Raw genomic sequence first — 20,560 nt, 5'->3', positions numbered from 1 at the left:
ATTTTGGCTGTCTGCATCTACATCTCTTGGGGAAGATCATGATGGATGGGCTCTCTCTCTGTTTTTTTTTTTTTTTATTCGGGGGGGGGGAGCGATCAGCAGCGGCCATTTGGTGTCTCTGTGTGGCGGGGATGGATGGCTGTCAGTTATCTCCATCCTACACACACACACACACACAAACATACACACACATAGCCCTCCTTCCTGTCATCTGCATCTTGCACACACAGTCATCTTCATCCAGCCCCTCCCATCCTGTGCGCACACACACAGTCTCCTCCATCCTACCTTTCTCTGCATCATTCATTCTTTTTAATATTACCACATTCTGCACTATTTAAGTAATCAGAGAATCTATTTAACCACACCCCCTTTAAACTACGCCTGATATTTAGCGTATTTTAAACCACCCCCACTTTTTGCCATAACATGCTTTGTGCAGTGCATTATTACTTTTGTTGCTTCTTGTACAACCACACCCATAATATATGAATGCCCACCCCTAATTAATGCCCCACCTACAGAGGTTTTCCTGCCACACAGAAAAGAAATTGTCCCTAAAACTTTTTTCAAATGTTGGCAACTATGGTTGGGCAGCTTTTTTTTTTTTTGCTTTTTTTCTTTTTCCCAATAAAGATTTATTGAGCATCAAAAAACATAAACATAGACAAAAGCATGGGTTGTATCAATACAACAGTTTGTTAGAAGCATCTAGTCTTATAACGAGAGTAAGTCAGACAAAAAGAAAGGAAAAAAAAAAACTTGGCATGGAAGTTGAACACAGAAAAATGAGGGGGCAGACCCCAAACAACAACTTAGAGAACTAAGAGTAGGATGTTAATATAGAAGGACAAAAAATATACAGGTTTTGAGTAACTATGGTCATAAGAACCTATTGTCAATATCGTGCGTAGATTCAGGATAGACCAGAACATGGAATCATTGACATTTGAGAATGGTGGATGTGGAGAAATTACACTGAGGTACGTTGATTGATAATGTGATTCTAGGTCAGGTATGAAAATGTGAAGTTTAGCATGCCGGAAGCACCATCCCAGCAGAAGAAAGGGAAAAGAGAGAGAAAGAAGAAGAAAAAAAAATGGGGGGGAGAGAGAGAGAGAGAGGAGGGAGGGGTAGGGAAGGAGGGAAGAGTAGGGAAGGTGGGGGAAGATGAGTGTTACGAAACGTAACTTAATTTATCGAGGAAGGATGACAGAGGGGGGTAGCATGTGTCTCTCACCCACTCCGCAGGACGCTGAAGCATCACCCCCCCCTCCCCCCACACCATAGAAGGCCGTGAGGTGAAGGGGAAGGAGCGCACCAGATAGGATCCCAACGTTCAATCCTTTCCTCAGAGAAGAGTAGCCTGGAGAGAACAAGGTATATACGGGTGTTCTTATAGGTGGGCTGAAATGTCTTTTTTGGGGCGAAGGTTTGTCAATCAATAGAGTGAACTCTTCGGTTGTCTGGAAATGTGTCCAACAAGCCCATTTAGAAGCAAATTTGGCAGGAGAGTCTCGAGCAATAAAAATTAGTTCTTTCATTTCCATATTTTACATATGCGGATGAGCCATTCTCTTATAGTTGGAGGTTGTGGGAACCAGTGAACTAGAAGACATTGTTTAGCTGCGTTAACCATTTGCATGGCTAGAGACTTAAAATAGGTCGACTGGGAGAGAGAGGAATGGTGCAGTAGTAACTGAGCGGGCATAAAATCTAAAGTGTAGGTAGTTACGCGTTGAATAATTCGGTGTATTTCAGACAAGTAGTGTTTAATTCTAGGACATGTCCACTAGATATGTAAAGGGTTCCCTCCTCCTTCTCACATCTCCAACAAGTGTCAGGGGTATCTGGGTTAAATTTATGGAGAAGAGCAGGGGTGCGATTCCAGCGGGATTGAATTTTGTAACCATTTTCTTGAGTGGATACATTTACCAAGCCTTTGAATGTGTTCAAGTGAATGCGTTCCCAGTCATCTTGAGTGAAAGAAATCGAGAAGTCTCTTTCCCATGCCACGCAAGCTGTGCCATTGTTAGAAGGGTGATTGGAGCTCAACTGAGAGTGGATGGTGGAGATTAGATGACTTTGAGGTGATTGTTTAGAGCACAATTTCTCAAATGGGGTCAAAAGTCTAGACACCTGTCGGTTTTTATAAAGTGAGTGTAGGTAATGTTGTACAAGCAGGTATAGCCATGGTGGTATAGAGTTTGTTCCTAGGTTGGAGGCTAGCTGTTCCCTGGAAAGCATTGTGTTTCTGTTAAAGAATTGGTGGGCTATCATCTTTTTGAAACGCCAGTGGTCCTTGAGGAATCGCGGGTGTAAGCCTGGTGGAAAATCAGGGTTTTGACAAAGAGGGGTAAGAGGCCCTGAGACTGATGAAATTGACTTGGAGAGGCGAAGGGTTGGGTAAATTAAAGGGTGGGTCTTTGCTTTTTGAGGGGTATGGTGAACGTGCAACCAAGGCGTAGAAGCAAGAGGTGTTGGTAAGAAAGAAGCTTCGAGAGACACCCAGTCTTTAACAGTGTCATGAGTGTTCCAATCTACTATCCTGGAGAGATGGCATGCATGGAGATAATTCTGGATGTCGGGTAGGCCTATTCCCCCTGTCTGGGAAGCGCCAGTCTAGTGTAACTAATTTGTGGTCTGTGATTTTTCCACAGGAAATTGGAGCAGAGGCTCCTGTAAGAGAGTAAGAAATTGTGGTAGGTGGATGGGTATAGTTTGTAAAAGGTAGAGGAGTCGCGGGAGAGCATTCATTTTGGGGATAGCGGCTCTGTCGAACCAGGAAAAGATAGGTTTGTTCCATCATTTGAAATCATTTGTTAACTCTCACAGGATGGGTAGATAATCCTTACTGTAGAGGTCTTGCAGGTTCTTAGGGAGCTGAATGCCTAAATAAGTGATGGCGTCCTGTTTCCATAAAAAGGTAACGTTTCACCGACAGCGGATTACATCTGTAGAAGAGAGGGTCACATTGGGGGCATAAGACTTCGAAAAGTTGATTTTGAGGTTGGACAAGGATTGAAAGTGACAAAACTCTGCTAGGAGGACTGGAAGAGTAGTGTGGGGGGCTGATAAAAAAAAGCAGAATGTCATCGGCAAATACTCCTAATTTATACTCCTTACCTGTAGAGCTAAGACTTTTGATATCATGGTTGTGTCTGAGACAGTGAAGAAAAGGTTCCAGGACAAAAAGGATAGGGGAGAGTGGGCATCCCTGTTTGGTACCATTACGGATGGGGAAAGCGTCTGACAGTGTGGCATTTACTCTAACTCTTGCTGAAGGAGAGGTGTAGAGAGACATTATAAAGGTCAGCAAACGTGAACCAAGCCCCATCGTCTGTAATACTTGCTCTATATAATCCCATGCGACCCTGTCAAATGCTTTCTCCTCATCTAAAGAAAAAAAAGAAGCCTTGTTGGTTCAAGGCAGTCAAAAGGTGGTGTATATAGGCAGTTTTTATGCTTCACTGCATTTTATTTATAACATCTGCACCCCTCACAAATAAGGTAAGCCATTTAGCTTCCAACATATAAGAGTAAATGCTTATAAAAATTAGCTAGATTGCTTATGCAAGTCATTATAAATGTTGTTTCCCTTTCTAAGACTTGCTTGAATGTTTTGGGCATTTCAAACCTTTACTGACATTTCATTTAAATCATATGTGCTGCAAAAATGCCCTGTGACCATTACCCCTTGCTATCTTATATATTGCATGCCATATTTGTGGGTAACTGAGGTGTGTTCTGTTAATAAAGATGTATTCTTGGAATCTGCACTATTGATGGCATGTGATTCTAATCACTGTAGATCAAGAAATGAAAAGAGATGAAGTGTGTGCAAAGCTTTGTGTGACTGACCTTGGAAAAAATTGAACATTTGTGGCAGGAAAAGCTGCTTTAATACAAAACCAGTGACATTTCTTTTGAAATACACTGCAAATGTAGGAAATACATCTTTTGCCTATATATATTCTTGGTTAAGATTATGATACTTTAAAGACACAAACCTTAGTAATTTAAACTAAGCATATTATGCAAAATGCATGAATGATGGTTCAGAAAAAAAGTGTAAAAATAAAATAAGGATCCAGAGAGATAAACTGCTGATTTAGACAAACCAAGCCTTTTTACAGTAGAGTAATATTGGCCAGGCCCCCCACCTATAGGAAGGGTCAGAGGGTTAATGGAAACACATTTTCCATGACTTCTCTTTTGGTTCCTTGATTGGCCTGGCAGGCTTGCTTTCTTTATTTCTGCTATAGACGTCTGCATGATTGTATAAAGAGGAACTGATATTAATGGTATTGTCCTACAACAAACACTTTTAGGTTAGATTATTTGTTGAAGAGCCAATTCACCCAAAATTGGTACTTAATGCAACTCTGTTACTACATAATTTTTTCTTCTAATACCATCTTGCAGAAGATTAATTATACCTGTCCAGCAAGTAGCTAATCCCTTCTTTGCTCTTTTGCTGAGCTACGGCTGCCAAAGAATCCTGGCATCTGAAACACTTCTTGGTATGTTAGTTTCCCATTCCCTTTCTGAATGCTATGGAAACACTACATCACTACTGTGTCCTGTAGTGACCCAACAGACTGGTAAGTATTTTAAAGTTCTTTTTGCAGGGTGGCATTTTTTAATACTGATGTGACAGAGTTGCATTAAGTCTTGGGTTAAAGCAGGGGATTTAAACCACCTAATATTTTCTTTCATCTCTCAGGGACTCCTTGTTGGATTTTTCATTTTATATTAAGGAAAATGCAACAAAGACTCATACCATGCAAAAGTTGGCATGTAGACTGTGCATACCTTTTTGCCTATTTCTGACATTTATTATGGAAAAACTAAAATTGTATAGTTGAAGCTCTGGTATATTCCCTTCAGTCCTAACCTTTTTGCTGCTTAGTGAAGCTCACCTAAGACAATACCTTCCTCCCGGTCCCAAGATCTTTGATCCAAAAAGGTTCTGGCTGGCTCTTCCTTAATACTGCGCTTGTGTGCCACAGCCCTACTCATTCCTATGGGTAGCTGTACTCATGACAGACTCCCTCAAAGTACTGCCTACCTATTGGAATGATTGGACCATGGCACATATGAAGAACAAGCTGGGACTTTGCCAGAGGAAAGATTTGCAGAATCTGGGAGGAGGATTAAGTATTATGCCAGATGGGCTGCACTCACTACATTATAGAGATACATTTATACCAAGGTCGGTTTATTTGTAAAATCTTTACACTTACTTTATGTAAGGATGAGTATGGATGTTAAGAGGTCCCCTTAAGTCAAAAATTATTAACACAGCTGTCTTCCATTTTCTGAGTGTGTATAACAGTATTCTGTAACTAAACACTGTTACTGTTTACACTGTAACTGTTTAAACTGAACAAACTAAGAATATGATGGAAAAATTGCATAAGACCCTGTTCACATATATGTGAATTGGATGCGTTTTGAACCACATGCGATTCGCATGACGTGAAAAAACATCTGTTTCAATTGTGGCTGTTCACATAAATGCGGTGCATCCATATTGCAAATTGAAAAAGAGTCCTGTCTGTTTTCCTAATAGTGCAGTGTGGGTCTGGTGGGAATTGCAGGCTCATTGACTTGTATGGGAACACTTCTAAATTGCACGTCATCGGTTGCGAGCATGATTTTAGCTTTTTTTTTTTATTATCCCTCCTTCTCCTCCCTTCCTCTCTTGTGTTATAGCTTAGCTGGTTGTTAAGGAATGGGTTCCCCGCTGAACGCAAACAAAATTATTGCCGACAATAAAACTTGAGAAGTAAAAACTGCGTGACCCCCCCGTCCATACCAGGCTTTTCGGGTCTGGTATGGATTTTAAGGGGAACCCCTTGTCAAAATTAGAATATGTGATGGGGTCACTTCTCAGGTTCATACCAGATCCCTAGGTCTAGTATGGATTTTTAGGGGAATCCCACACCAAAATTAAACAAAAAACAGCATGGGCTCCCCCCAAATACATACTAGACCCTTATCCGAGCATGCAGCCTGGCAAGCCAGGAAAGTGGGTGGACAAGAGAGCATACTGCTAACTAAAAATTCTTCCTGCGCCAAGTGAAAAACACTACTACAGGATCTATCCTGCTGCTGTGCAATGTGATGAACACAAAATGTGATAAATATAAATAAACAGCGCAAACATAGACCTCTATATCAAATCAATATATAAAGTGCAAACATATATAGAAAATTATATTAATAGTGAAAGTCCATCATGATAATAGACAACAAAAGTTCATAAATCTCAAAAAATTTGTGCAAAAAGATCAAAAATTCTTCTAATGCAAAGAAAACTTCCACCTTCCACCCGTGCAAACCAACATCAAATGCACTCACCAGATTTAGGTGAATGAAACGCCTTTTAGGAATTTTTATGGGATCCTAAACCCTCTTTCGTATCCACTCTATAGGAATCCTCACCTTCAGTATAGGCTCCACCATACAACCGGGGAGAGAAAATCTCAGATAGTGTGATATTGCAAAATACCGTTTTTAAATAAAATCAAGGATTAAGGCCACTCACATTTAAATCACTTTAAAAAGGCATATTTATTAGGACAAGCTTCTTCCAGATGGACAATGAATGTCAGACAACCTCCTCAGGAATCTCACATCACAGCTCCAGGATACAGCAGAAGCTCCACAGAGACCAAACATGCACAGATCCCAAAAGATGAGAGTCTTGAGAACGCCCGATGGGAGGGGCAAAACGCGTTGATGCATTTCCGGTCTTTACCCCGTACGTCTGACGTCACTTCCGGTGAGTGGAGCACACGCTGAGTGGTGCGTTCCAGCGGCCATCTTTTGGGATCTGTGCATGTTTGGTCTCTGTGGAGCTTCTGCTGTATCCTGGAGCTGTGATGTGAGATTCCTGAGGAGGTTGTCTGACATTCATTGTCCATCTGGAAGAAGCTTGTCCTAATAAATATGCCTTTTTAAAGTGATTTAAATGTGAGTGGCCTTAATCCTTGATTTTATTTAAAAACGGTATTTTGCAATATCACACTATCTGAGATTTTCTCTCCCCGGTTGTATGGTGGAGCCTATACTGAAGGTGAGGATTCCTATAGAGTGGATACGAAAGAGGGTTTAGGATCCCATAAAAATTCCTAAAAGGCGTTTCATTCACCTAAATCTGGTGAGTGTATTTGATGTTGGTTTGCACGGGTGGAAGGTGGAAGTTTTCTTTGCATTAGAAGAATTTTTGATCTTTTTGCACAAATTTTTTGAGATTTATGAACTTTTGTTGTCTATTATCATGATGGACTTTCACTATTAATATAATTTTCTATATATGTTTGCACTTTATATATTGATTTGATATAGAGGTCTATGTTTGCGCTGTTTTTTTATATTTATCACAAGAGAGCATACTGAACCATACCAGGCCACATTCCCTCAACATGGGGTGTTTTGGGGTAGGGGGAGCTCCCCCCCAAAGCACCTTGTCCCTATGTCAGTGGGGACAAAGGTCTCTTCCCCACAATCTTGGGCAGTGGTTGTGAGGTTCTGCGGGCAGGGTACTTATCACACTCTGGGGGCCCCCATATCCTACCCCACCCCCATGTGAATGAGTATGGAGTACATTGTACCCTAAGGCTGCATTCACACTTGAGTGTTTTGTAGCTCGAAGCTCAAAAAAAGCACAAACCTGATCACGTGTACAGGCATCATAGAGAACTATTTATTTTTAGGTTTGAGAGTTTTTGGAGCTTCGAGCTTCAAGCTACAAAACACTCAAGTGTGAATGCAGCCTTACTCTTTCACAAAAAAGTGTCAAAAATAATTAGAAACACAGACCGTTTTTGACAAGCTCTTGACATAAGGATGCACGATGCTACTATGTTTTAGTATAAACTTATTTTATTTACATTTATTTTAATTGTGCATTAATACAAATAATTTTTGATGATAATTTGGTGTGGTGCCTATAAAGTCCATAGATTGTGGTCCACTGTTTTCTTCCATATTGTATTGATTTAAGGAGATGGTATGTCTATCTGTTATGATAATGTGCACCCCTTATATATCCCCACCCATTGTGGTTTCGTTCCCATTCGAACTATTTGCAAGAACCGTATCTAAATCAGAGCAGAATGGCTGAACAGCTACTTAGCACTGAAACGGATTTGAAAATCGCACCGCACATGTGTTAACACTGTTAAGCAGTAATAGGAAGATATAACATGTCTCTATATCTAAAAGCCATTCTGTAGTACTTGTTAAATTTATGTTAATTTACCTTTTAGAATCTATAAATCAAGATGATCCTTCAAAAAAACTAAGGGATGTTATTCATCTTGCCGAGCTATGCATTGAGGTCTTGCAGCAAAATGAGGAACATCATTCAGAGGTAAAGATTTGTTGTTCTTAAGTAAATAACATTTTCTATAGTAAGCTTTTTTTGAAAGTGTAAACTACCTTTTACTGGACAGAATAAATGTGTACTGCTTGGAACAAATGGAGTACTTTACAACATCTGGTTTAACTCACAATGTAAATGATTTTTTTACCCTGCATCTGTTATGTGTGAACAAGTTCTCGAATTTTATTTTATATTGCAGAAACATCTGTCTCTAAAATATAAAAACTAAATCCCAGGAGGAAATGTTCTCCTCAAGAAAAGTAATTGATGTATGTTTTTTTTTCTTTAGCAGTTGTGAAATACACGATGATTAAAAGTTTTACATTAATTTTTTTTTTTTTTAATAGAAGCTTTGGTGGATAGCTAGACAGAAATACTTTTCTTGATTTATACAAATGCCCTTTTCAGCATTTAATATAACCATGCCATTTTTTACCATAAAGTGCCCTTTTTAGGCTTAAGAATAGAATTTCACCCAATTCAGATTTAGCATTTTTATTTTTCAATATGAATGGGGTATTTAAATATGCTAGACATAGATGGTCTTTGATGGTCTTGTATTAGATTTACCAGCAAGTAAAGACATCAAAATCTGAAAGCTGGAAAAGTATCACTCGACTGTGAGTGAAGGAATAGTTTAAAGTGAAAGTGAGGGCAAAACGTGTGTGTGTAATGAACAGGATTGTCAGGTTTTTGTTTTTTATTGCTGTCTTTGTCCCAGTTAGGGAGATTTATCATCTCCTATTTGTCCTGTGAAAGTGAAAGAAAATCACAAATATTGAGTTATCGCCAGAACAGGCATAGAGGTAAATATTCAAATGAGGACACTAGTTCTAGTGACCACCACAGATTTCCCTTACTTTGATAGGATTTTCTGCTGTGGCTATGGGACAGGAAGTGAAGGGCATCTCCCTTATGGGACAAATATAGCAAAAAAACCTGAAAGCAATATAAAAGAGTTACCTTCAATTTTACTTTAAGGCAGACAGCAGCGCTCACAACTATTTTTTGTAAAGCATATTAACTGCATATGACAGGTTCCTTTAAAAGTTAAAATTGAATTATTAAAATTAAAAGTCCATCAGATCTCCATCTGCAATCCTAAATACATATGGCAAGAAAATAAAGTATGAACCTAAAACAAAACTATAGAGCACCAAAATATGCCTGCCCCTACCACCATGAAAATCCTGAATGCAGACATATACCACCATGCAATACAGATGCGTTTTAACTAGCTAATGAGGTCCTGGTCATGCTGCAGCATGCTTAGGAGAGCATTCTAATCCCTGTGAACATGCTGCACAGTGCCATTGGGGAATCCAGCAGTTTGAAGCCAAGATCAAGAACATGGGGGCATGACTTAAGGAGGAAAGTTCAAAACTAATCTTGGAAAGTATTTTACTGAAAATGTAGTTGATGCTTGGAATGGAGAATAGACTTCCAGCTGTGGTAATAAGTCAGTCAACAGTATTTGGCCTCAAACATTCTTTTGACAAACATAGATCTATGCTGAAACAAAAAAATTAAAGAAAAGTGAAAAAACACAAAAAAAAAACCATTTACAAAAAATGGACAGACTCGATAGACTTTTTAACTGCTGCGTTCACATTTTATCTCCTCTTAATTAAGCAGGCCAAAGATAGATCGAATCTCAGCCAGTTCAGCAGGGACTAGCCAAGATTCAATCTATGTATGGCCAGGCTGGATGTACCCAAATCGATCCATCAATCAACCTGGGTACAATCAACCTGTCTGATTTTTTTACATCCGATTACTGCCAGTGGCCAGCAGTAATCATTTTGTTCTGCCAGCCAAGAAGGCTTCCTGCTGGCAGACCACAATAGCGATGCAGGAAGGAATCCCTCATCAATGCTAACTGTGTTGATGGTGGGAATCGAGCGTTTTTCTTTCTGTAGCTGTGAGGACAGGAGATTGTGTTACAGACACAATGTACAAGTGAATAAAAGGAAATACATTTTTAATTGAATATTAAAAAATAGTAAACCGATAACTGTATATTAGGTTCGCTAGCTAATTATGTATTAGATTAGTGTTATAAATTAGTTGGATAGCATTGGGTCAATTAAATAATTTTTAGAACTTTTTTTAATCCACGTGAATTACAGCAATTGAACTGACACACAGTACGGGAAAGTGCCTTAAGTGCTTAAACATGTATGAAAATAATTTTGGTATGAGAGTCCTTTAGAAAAAAAAAAAAAGGATTGAGTTATAACTGCATCAGGGTAATCTGTGCATACCAAACCTTTAAAAGTCTGATCATGCAAGTTTTGATGACCCCTGGACATGAAATGTGAGATGTTTATATTGAGCTGCTTGTGTTATGTTTGTACTTTTTTTAAAAGGCATTTTATTGGTTTAATATTTTCAAACATTTCTTTTTGTTTTGCAACACTTTTGGGAATTCCCTTAGGGTAAAGAGGTATGTGATTTAAGGCTATCTTTTAAATAAAGCTTAACTCCAGGCAGACTGGTAATTTCAAATGTTAGATAAATATTTGTGAACTGTTTTACTTGGAAAACTATTTCCTATTTCTCCCCAGCTTGACCTTAATTTACACAGTTGTGTCGGTCTGTATGGCCAAATTATCAAAATCACTTTTCAGTTTAATATTTTAACCCACACCCAGAATGCTAAGTTGTCATTGAAAGAACATCAGTGCACCACACTGATGAGGTAAACCATTTGCTTTCTCCTCCTATCAGCTTGCTTCTACAGATTGACATCACTGTGCAATATAGTAGAGCCGGGCTGGCTAATGGCACTGCTCTTCCTTTTCATAGTCTGCTGTTCAGGAGAATATAGGAAGCTAATATAAATATAGATTCAGGTAATTATGCTAGGTGAATTTAAAAACAATTGTAATTTTTTTTAATTAATATTTTAGTGGATTTGATTGTGTTTATTTGCCTGGTGTTCGGCTTTAAGAGTTCTACCCCTTCCTAAAAGAAAAAAAAATTAAAAAGTAACTTGGCCGTTTTGCATGCATCACTGTACCCTTTTATCAGGGAAAATGTAGAGCACCTTTGTTTTTTCATCTTTTGGTGTGGTGTGCTTTTTGCAAACAAATGACCAACTGCGTATTGAGATAAATAAAACGATTTACATAATTATGCACTTAAAGTGATTCTAAAGGCTTACATTTAAAAAAAAAACAAACATGTCTATACTTCCCTCTAGGTGCAGTGGTTTTGTACAGAGCAGCCCAAATCCTCCTCTTCTTGGGTCCCCCACCTGCGCTCCTGGCCCCTCCCTCCTGTCGGGTGCAAGCAGCTTGCTATGGGGGCACTCGAGCATGCACACTCTCCAGCCACTGCTTCGTGTGTCCATTCACACATGGAGCCCCAGCTCAGCCCCACCCTCTCTCTCTTCTTATTGGTTCACTGATTGTGATGGCCAATGGCTCCCGCTGCTGTCTCAACCAGTGAGGAGAGGGAATCCCGGGATAGCCAAGACTCCAGTGCACGTCACTGGATCGAGAAGGGACTTAGGTGACTATTAGGTGGGGCTGGGGGGATGCTGCACAGAGGTTTTTTACCTTCATGCATAGAATGAATGAAGGGGAAAAAAACTTGAGTCTTTACAACCACTTTAAGAGCTTATTTAGGTATTTTATAGCAAAGGTGGCAAATACTAATTACAGCAATTATGGCTTTTTTTTAGAATTAAGTGACAAACAATCCAGGCTGTAACACTTCCTATTTTGGAAAGATCCAAAGGGTGAACACTTATGCAAAACACTTCACTTTATCGCTGTGGTTTATTTAAACATTGAGCGGTTTCAATGCAGAGCTGAATTAGATAGGAGCTTTTTAGACACTGGGGACTTTGTTCAGTATGGTGAATGGTGTAACGTAACAAGTGAATGTTTGCTTGGGACTTTCTTTGCCAAACTATGAACTAATGTTGGCATCTGTTGTGTTTATAATTATCTTAGTGATATCTATATTTTCTGTGTTATTAACTCTTATGCACAAGGGTTAAATTTTTAGTAAGTATTTCATTAAATTACTACTGTTCTAATGAGCACCGTATAAAGATATTGCTAATATGCATTGGGCAAGGCTGTTTTTACTAAATTAAACCTTTATTACTGCAATAAGATTTTAAGGGGTTGATTTACTGAAGGCAAATAGACTGTTCACTTTTCACATAAACTTTCCCCAGACGTTAGTGAATATGGTGCAAGTTCACTTTGCAAAGAACACCCAATCACATGCAAGGAAAATTTTAAAAAAGCATTTTTCTTGCACATATTTGAATGCTGGGAGTTAACAAAGCTTCACTTCATTCAGTAAGCTCTGGGGAAAATTCCCTTGCAAAGTGAACAGTCTATTTGCCTTTATTAAATGAACCCCTATAAGTCCTGTATAACTGTAAAATGCCACTTGCCATGAAATGTCAGATAAGTTACTTATAGCTTTATTGTTGAGTTAACTGATTCATATGGATACATCTAAATTTGGTTTAGTCATTTAGGCTTTAACCCCTTCCCACCAACTGTACACATACAGGGGTTAGACAAAAAAATGGAAACACTACATAATTTGCAGGTGAGAAAGCAATAACATGCTTCGCGTTGAAAACAGAAGTGATATAACATTTTTTGCTTCTGCTGTGTGATGAGACACCTAGCTAACAGGTGGGTAGCCTCACTTTCATCATTCACTGCGTGTAATACAGAACTTATTGAGCTTGAAAGAGGGCAAATTGTTGGTGCCCGCTTATCTGGTGCCTCTGTGACTGAAGTTGCCAATTTATTTGCCATGTCACAAGGTACAGTGTCAAAGGTTATGGCAGCAAATACAGTTTCCAGGAAAACATCATCTGATAAGCATGACCTTGGTTGATGTGGTCAACTGACCTAAAGAGACAAAAAGGACATTGCATAGGATTGTGACCCGGAATAAGAAAACAACTGCTGCAAACCTGCAAATCAGGTTTGCATTTCCATTTTTTTATCCAACTCCTGTATATGTGACCTCACAGAAATGGGTCTTTATCCCTTGGGGCCACATGTACACATACTTGTATTTGTTCTGGGAGCATGCTGCACAGCTATCTCCCAGGACAGAGACCAGGCTCTCGCTGAGAGCCCCAGGTCCCAAACAACTGATCACTTCTATAACGTAGCCTTTTATTTAGGCCAGCCTGCGTTATAGTCTTCATGGACTCAGATGTTGAGTTCTACACTTGAATCTTTAAAGCAGTATCAAACCCAAACCAAAAGTGTAATATATTGCAGCCTACAAATTATTAGATGCATTAGTTTTTGTTTTCTTAGGCTTCTGCCCTCTGTTTTCACATGGTGATCTGGCCAGTAACACACCACCTTTATTGGAGTGTCCCCACTCTGGATAAATGAGCACAGCAGACAGCAGCATTCTCAGTCTGGGTGGAGCGGAATGTTAGAGGTAGCAGATTTAGATACACCAACAAATTGAAGCCAAACTCCAGCTAACACTTTATCATCAGTTACAGCAATTTTTTTTTTTTCCTTTTGGGATAAAGGTTTTACATGAATAAATAAAAGCTGATCATTGTAAGCTCCCTTGCCAGCGTTAAATGGTTTGTCTCCTCCCTGTAAACTGATTCATCTGAAAAAGAGCTTGTTCTTTTGAAAAACAACACTTAGTGGCTGGATCACCAGAAAATGTAAGAATGACCATATCTGGTGCCCTACAATTAGAAGGTTATGGATATATATATATATCACAGAGGTCAGACGTTTCCGCTAGTTGGCCACCAGGTTTACACACATCTCAGGAGGGATTTTGGCCCACTCCTCTTGGCAGATCCTGTCCAAGTCATTAAGGTTTGGTGGCTGACGTTTGGCAACTCGAACTTTCAGCTCCCTCCACAGATTTTCAATGGAATTAAGGTCTAGAGACTGGCTAGGCCACTCCAGGACCTTAATGTGCTTCTTCTTGAGCCACTCCTTTGTTGCCTTGGCCACTTGTTTTGGGTCATTGTCATGCTGGAACACCCATCCATGACCCATTTTCAATGCCCTGGCTGAGGGAAGAAGGTTTGTTGGTACATTGTCCCTTCCATCATCCCTTTGATGCGGTGCAGTTTTCCTGTCCCCTTAGCAGAAAAACACCCTCAAAGCAGAATGTTTCCACCACCATGTTTGACAGTTGGGATGGTTTTCTTGGGGTCATAGGCAGCATTCCTCCTCCTCCAAACACGGCGAGTTGAGTTGATGCCAAAAAGCTCGATTTTGGTCTCATCTGACCACAACACTTTCAACCAGTCATCCTCTGTATCATTCAGATGTTCAGTGGCAAACTTCAGATGGGCCTGGACATGTGCTTTCTTGAGCAGAGGGACCTTGCGAGCACTGCAGAATTTCAATTCTTATCGGCGTAGTGTGTTACGTATTGTTTTCTTGGTGGCTGCAGCCCCATCTGCCTGGAGATCATTGACAAGATCCTCACGTGTAGTTCTGGGATGATTCCTCACTGTTTTCATGATCATTGACACTCCACGAGGTAAGATCTTGCATGTTTTCACCTTTTCACCAAGCTGCTTGGCAATAGTTTGGTAGCCCAGTCCAGCCTTGTGTAGGTCTACAATCTTGTCTCTGACATCATTGGACAGCTCTTTGGTCTTTGCCATGGTGGAGAATTTGGAATCTGATTGTTTGATTGATCCTGTGGGCAGGTGTCTTTTTACAAGTAACAAAATTAGATTAGCAGCACTCCCTTTAAGAGACTTCTTCTAATCTCAGCTTGTTACCTGTATGAAAAACACCTGGTAGCCAGAAATCCTGCTGAATGATAGGGGATCGATACTTATTTCCCTCATGAACATGCAAATCAGTGCATAATTTGTTAGACATGCATTTCTTTTGAATTTTTTGTTGCTATTCTGTCTGTCAGTGTTACAATACACCTACCATTCGATTTTTAGACTGTCCATGTCTTTGTGAGTGGGCAAACATTCAAAATCAGCAGGGGATCAAATACTTATTTCCTTCACTGTTTGTGTGTGTGTATGTATGTATATATAAAATATGCTCAATATTGTCATTCATGTTAACCTTTGCAAAAATCCCTGGAAAGCCCTCCTGCATAAGTCTATTACAAATGTGTCCAGTTGTGAATGAGCACTTATCACCCACATTTTCATGGCTACGAAACAGACGATCGCAAGAGCGTGTAAATTACCCATGCTTAGCTTTGAGGAGGTCAAGAGACAGACTGAGGGTAAGCTGAGTAACGAGAAGTTGACAGTGATCCTCAGCGACGCGCATGATGAACTTTTACTCACCTGGCATCCTTGGCTTGATCAATTCCTGATCTCAGTCGACTACCCACTTTTTGGAACTATATCTGTACTATTAAGGATTACAGTCTGATACCTGGGAGCCTCTGGGGTACATTCTCCTCTCTCCTCTCCCCTCTTACTTTTGGAACCCTTTCTCCCTCTACCTCGTCTTTACCTAGCTTGCCCCTTTTTTGCCGTCTTCTTTTTCCTTCTTACATACACTTGCCCTTCCTCCTTGGCAAACACTGCCCTTGGATGTCCTCTTTTTTATTTTTTGTTTTTTATCCTATACAGTCATGGCCGAAATTGTTGGCACCCTTGATATTTCTCCAGGAAATCATGTATTTCTCACGAAACGTATTGCATTAACACATGTTTTGCTATACACATGTTTATTCCCTTTGTGTGTATTGGGACAAAACAAAAAAAGGGAGGAAAGAAAGCAAATTCGACATAATGTCACACAAACCTCCAAAAATGGGCTGGACAAAAGTATTGGCACCCTTTCACAACTGCGGATAAATAAGAATGTTACAAGCATGTGATGCTCCTGTAAACTCACCTGGGGCAAGTAACAGGTGTGGGCAATATAGAAATCACACCTGAAAGCAGATAAAAAGGAGAGACGTTCACTTAACCTTTGCATTGTGTGTCTGTCTGTGCCACACTAAGCATGGACAACAGAAAGAGGAGACGAGAACTGTCTGAGGACCTGAGAACCAAAATTGTGGCAAAATATCAACAATCTCAAGGTTACAAGTCCATCTCCAGAGAACTAGATTTGCCTTTGTCCACAGTGCGCAACATTATCAAGAAGTTTGCAACCCATGGCACTGTAGCTAATCTCCCTGGTCGTGGACGGATGAGGAAAATTGATGAAAGATTGCAACGCAGAATAGTCCGGATGGTGGATAAGCAGCCCCAAACATGTTCCAAAGACATTCAAGCTGTCCTGCAGGCTCAGGGAGCATCAGTGTCAGCGCGAACTATCCGTCGACATTTAAATGAAATGAAACGCTATGGCAGGAGACCCAGGAGGACCCCACTGCTGACACAGAGACATAAAAAAGCAAGACTACAGTTTGCCAAAATGTACTTGAGTAAGCCAAAAGCCTTCTGGGAAAACGTCTTGTGGACAGATGAGACCAAGATAGAGCTTTTCGGTAAAGCACATCATTCTACTGTTTACCGAAAACGGAATGAGGCCTACAAAGAACAAAACACAGTACCTACGGTAAAATATGGTGGAGGTTCAATGATGTTTTGGGGTTGTTTTGCTGCCTCTGGCACTGGGTGCCTTGACTGTGTGCAAGGCATCATGAAATCTGAGGATTACCAAAGGATTTTGGGTCGCACTGTAGGGCCCAGTGTCAGAAAGCTGGGTTTGCGTCCAAGATCCTGGGTCTTCCAGCAGGACAATGACCCCAAACATACGTCAAAAAGCACTCAGAAATGGATGGCAAAGAAGCGCTGGAGAGTTCTGAAGTGGCCAGCAATGAGCCCAGATCTAAATCCCATTGAACACCTGTGGAGAGATCTTAAAATTGCTGTTGGGAAAAGGTGTCCTTCCAATAAGAGAGACCTGGAGCTGTTTGCAAAGGAAGAGTGGTCCAAAATTCCGGGTGAGAGGTGTCAGAAGCTTATTGATGGTTATAGGAAGCGACTGATTTCAGTTATGTTTTCCAAAGGGTGTGCAACCAAATATTAAGTTAAGGGTGCCAATACTTTTGTCCAGCCCATTTTTGGGGTTTTGTGTGACATTATGTCATATTTGCTTTTCTGCCTCTGTTTTATATTTGTTCCAATACATACAAAGGGAATAAACATGTGTATAGCAAAACATGTGTTAATGCAATACCTTTTTTGTGTGAAATACTTGATTTTCAGGAAAAATATCAAGGGTGCCAACAATTTCGGCCATGACTGTAGGTGGAAGGGAGGTCTTTTCCCCCATTCTTTTGCCAATATAGACATTAAACCCAAACCAAGCAGACACTACCCAATCTCCAGCTGACCGCAGGTGTCTGGGTCTTTCAGTGATATTGCTTTACTTTGATCTCTTAATAGGATCATACTTCCTAGCTGACTGATGTCTGTGGGGATATGTGCCCATTATAGACCACACCCCTGTCACCTGCTCTAATGGTTCTGTTTGCTTTTTGTCACGGATTCTGTTCTATTTTGTTGAAATTCATGTATCCTATTCAAACACGGAGGACTGGGCCTCTGCACAGGCTCCTTTGCTTATATTGTATACATTTATCAATGTTATGCTTACCTATTTTTATAAAAACATAGTAAAAGAAAATGGAAGAAAGAAAGCCTAAAACAGAAACCTAATGCTGCCATCACAAGAATTGGTTAGCCATAATATAATGTTATGTTTTTGGGTTTAATACTGCTTTAAGTCTATTCACCGGTTAGAGCAAACTATGAGGAAATCCCACAACCCCCCCTCCACCCCTTTCCGATTATGTTGCATTCATTTTATTTTAGGGAGACTACAGCAGGAATAGCATATAGTAGTAGTATATAGATTAGTACAGTATATAGCTGAACGAATAAGATTCCAAGCTTAATGGGAACTAATGCAGAAAAATCTCAACACAGCAAGTGACACAATCTACCAGGCCAGCTGAAATATAACCTTTCTGTAGGCTAAGCCTATTAACAACATTCTAGTAAGAACTGTAGTTTAGGTTCTCTTTTGCAACAAAGTCCTTACACAAAGCATTTATTTTGAGAGTTATACTGTAATGAAAACTCAGATAAATAATTAAAGATTATGCTCAGTTTTTACATATAGAGTAATGTGCATCCAGTAAGCCATAACATATCAGCCTGGCATGACATGACCAGACACCTGCTGCTAAGTCAAGAATCAAGTTCTGTTTGTGATATGAGTTGCTTGTTTTGTACATAGGCCTTTTCTTGGTGGCCAGATCTGACAGCGGAGCATGCTGAGATATTTTGGTCCCTGTTTTCTGTTGATATGAACTCTGCAATAGAAGCACAACCTCCAGATTCCTGGCAGAGCTTTCCACTTTTCCAGATGCTAAATAACTTCCTCAGGACTGACCGTAAGTATTTCTTTTTATGAATTTCAAAACTATTCACAAAGTAGTGGGTTTTAGTCACTCCTATCTTGTACAGTTATGAGTGTTAGTAGTGTGCTAAAGCATCCACTGATTACTTGTGACCTCTTAGGGATTATGGCCAGTGGGGACTGTAACATTTCATCCACTATGGAGCCCTACTTTTTTGTTTTTTTACTACGTTAAAAATAGTGAATTTTATTAAAGAAACCAACAGACTATACAGCACTCCTTTATTTAACAGCTCCAACAAAGGCAAAATCTGGACTTTTATAACCTTGATTTACAATTCCGTGGATGATTCAGCCTTTCAATATGTTTTCAAAATGTAAATATTTAAGTAAACAGACCTTTTAGAATTGAGAATATTTTCTGTCATAATGGGTGTCCATCTTGATGGGTTTATATTTGTTACCAGTGAAATCATGTATTTGTGGTAGATAGTTGAAGTTATTACAAACAGGATTAGACTAGCCTGGCAAGAAAGATGAATAGAAAGATGAGTAACTAGTTACTGTGGAAATCTTAAAGATGAATTCCATGTATATTTTTTGCATAGTTACATTGTTCCAGTTTGGACCAATGTAACTATTTATATGTCATACCTGGCCGATGCCCCTGGAAGTTTGAAATTATGAAAGTATATTCCACTACTTCAATGATCTCCACTTCTGGGTCTCATGTTGAGCGGTTGGCCTGCTGCATGCTGAACACAGGAGATCGGTTGCTTAGCACGGGCACCATTTGGAGAATGAAAAGCATTCTCTGATTGGATGAGGTGGAGAGGCAGGACAGTAATCCCATGTTCACCACCTTGTCCAATTACAGAATGCATTGCATTCATTCAGAAAATGCTAAGCATTCTCTGAATGGTGCCCATGCTGTATTCAGAATGTATGAGGCCAGCCACTCACCCCAGGACCCTGAAGCAAGTGGAGATCACTGGAATAGCAGTTTCTGCTTCAGTGATTTCCAGCTTCCAGGGTCATCAACCAGGTATGGTATATGTAGTTAGATTGGAATTCCTTTTTGAATGCTTTGCTCTAATATGGCTTTGATCTAAGGTTTACATGAAGACTCAAAAATTATTAAAGGGCAACTAAACCCAATAGCCTTTAATTCCAACAACCCCCCAACCCTCTCTTGTCTAGAATTGTATTGTAACTGCACTGTCTACTTTTAGTATGCACAACTTGTTGATACTTTTTTAATCATGTATATTCATTTAAAGAAAATAAATATCCTAATCATATAGTACAGGATACAGGCAACTTATTCATAAAACATGGGTTATCGACTCATACCTTCAGGTGATCGAACACTAGCAACCTTTTGAGGACATGCTTCCCTGGGGCTTCTTGATTATAACCTTACCCCATTTTGTGAGTTTTTTGCTAATGTCTGAAGGCGATGGACCTCTTCTTCCCACAGAGACCAGCTTCCCTAGTTTAATATTTTCTTTATTATTTTATCTTCCGATTCTTCATTCAACTCTCACTGTCTTCTACTGTCTACACATAAGCAGTGTATCTGGATTAGTGCAACCTCGGTAAAACCTTGAGAGCCATACCTGGACCCCATGCTGTTGGTATGTCCTGTAATTTTTTTTGGGCACTTGATCCTGTGTAATATACTCACCTTGGCACTTGGTACGATACAGATCTAGGGTTCTGGTCAATCCCTAGGGAACCCAGTCCCCAAAAGATTCCTTAGGGAGTATACCCACAATGACTGGGGAAGCCTGAACTTTATATTGTCTAGTATCATTTACAG

The 20,560-nt window shown here is 39.8% G+C and overlaps 1 protein-coding gene across 6 annotated transcripts in view; it reads left to right on the top strand.

The window, feature by feature from the left end:
- Positions 1 to 20,560, top strand: part of CADPS2 (calcium dependent secretion activator 2) — a 694,049-nt gene that overhangs the window by 439,974 nt on the left and 233,515 nt on the right. For all 6 annotated transcript variants that reach the window (XM_089672135.1, XM_089672134.1, XM_089672133.1 and 3 more), the window contains exons 17-18: positions 8,280 to 8,383; positions 18,616 to 18,772. In XM_089672135.1, coding sequence (XP_089528261.1) covers positions 8,280 to 8,383; positions 18,616 to 18,772 — 261 coding nt within the window. The remainder of the gene's footprint in view (positions 1 to 8,279; positions 8,384 to 18,615; positions 18,773 to 20,560) is intronic.

The sequence above is a fragment of the Staurois parvus genome, unplaced genomic scaffold (assembly GCF_062004578.1).
Source record: "Staurois parvus isolate SC_StPar_1 unplaced genomic scaffold, SC_StPar_1.0 ptg000120l, whole genome shotgun sequence".
Classification (NCBI taxonomy): domain Eukaryota; kingdom Metazoa; phylum Chordata; class Amphibia; order Anura; family Ranidae; genus Staurois; species Staurois parvus.
Note: the sequence above shows the minus strand (reverse complement) of the source record. Positions and strands in the feature narration are given on the sequence as shown.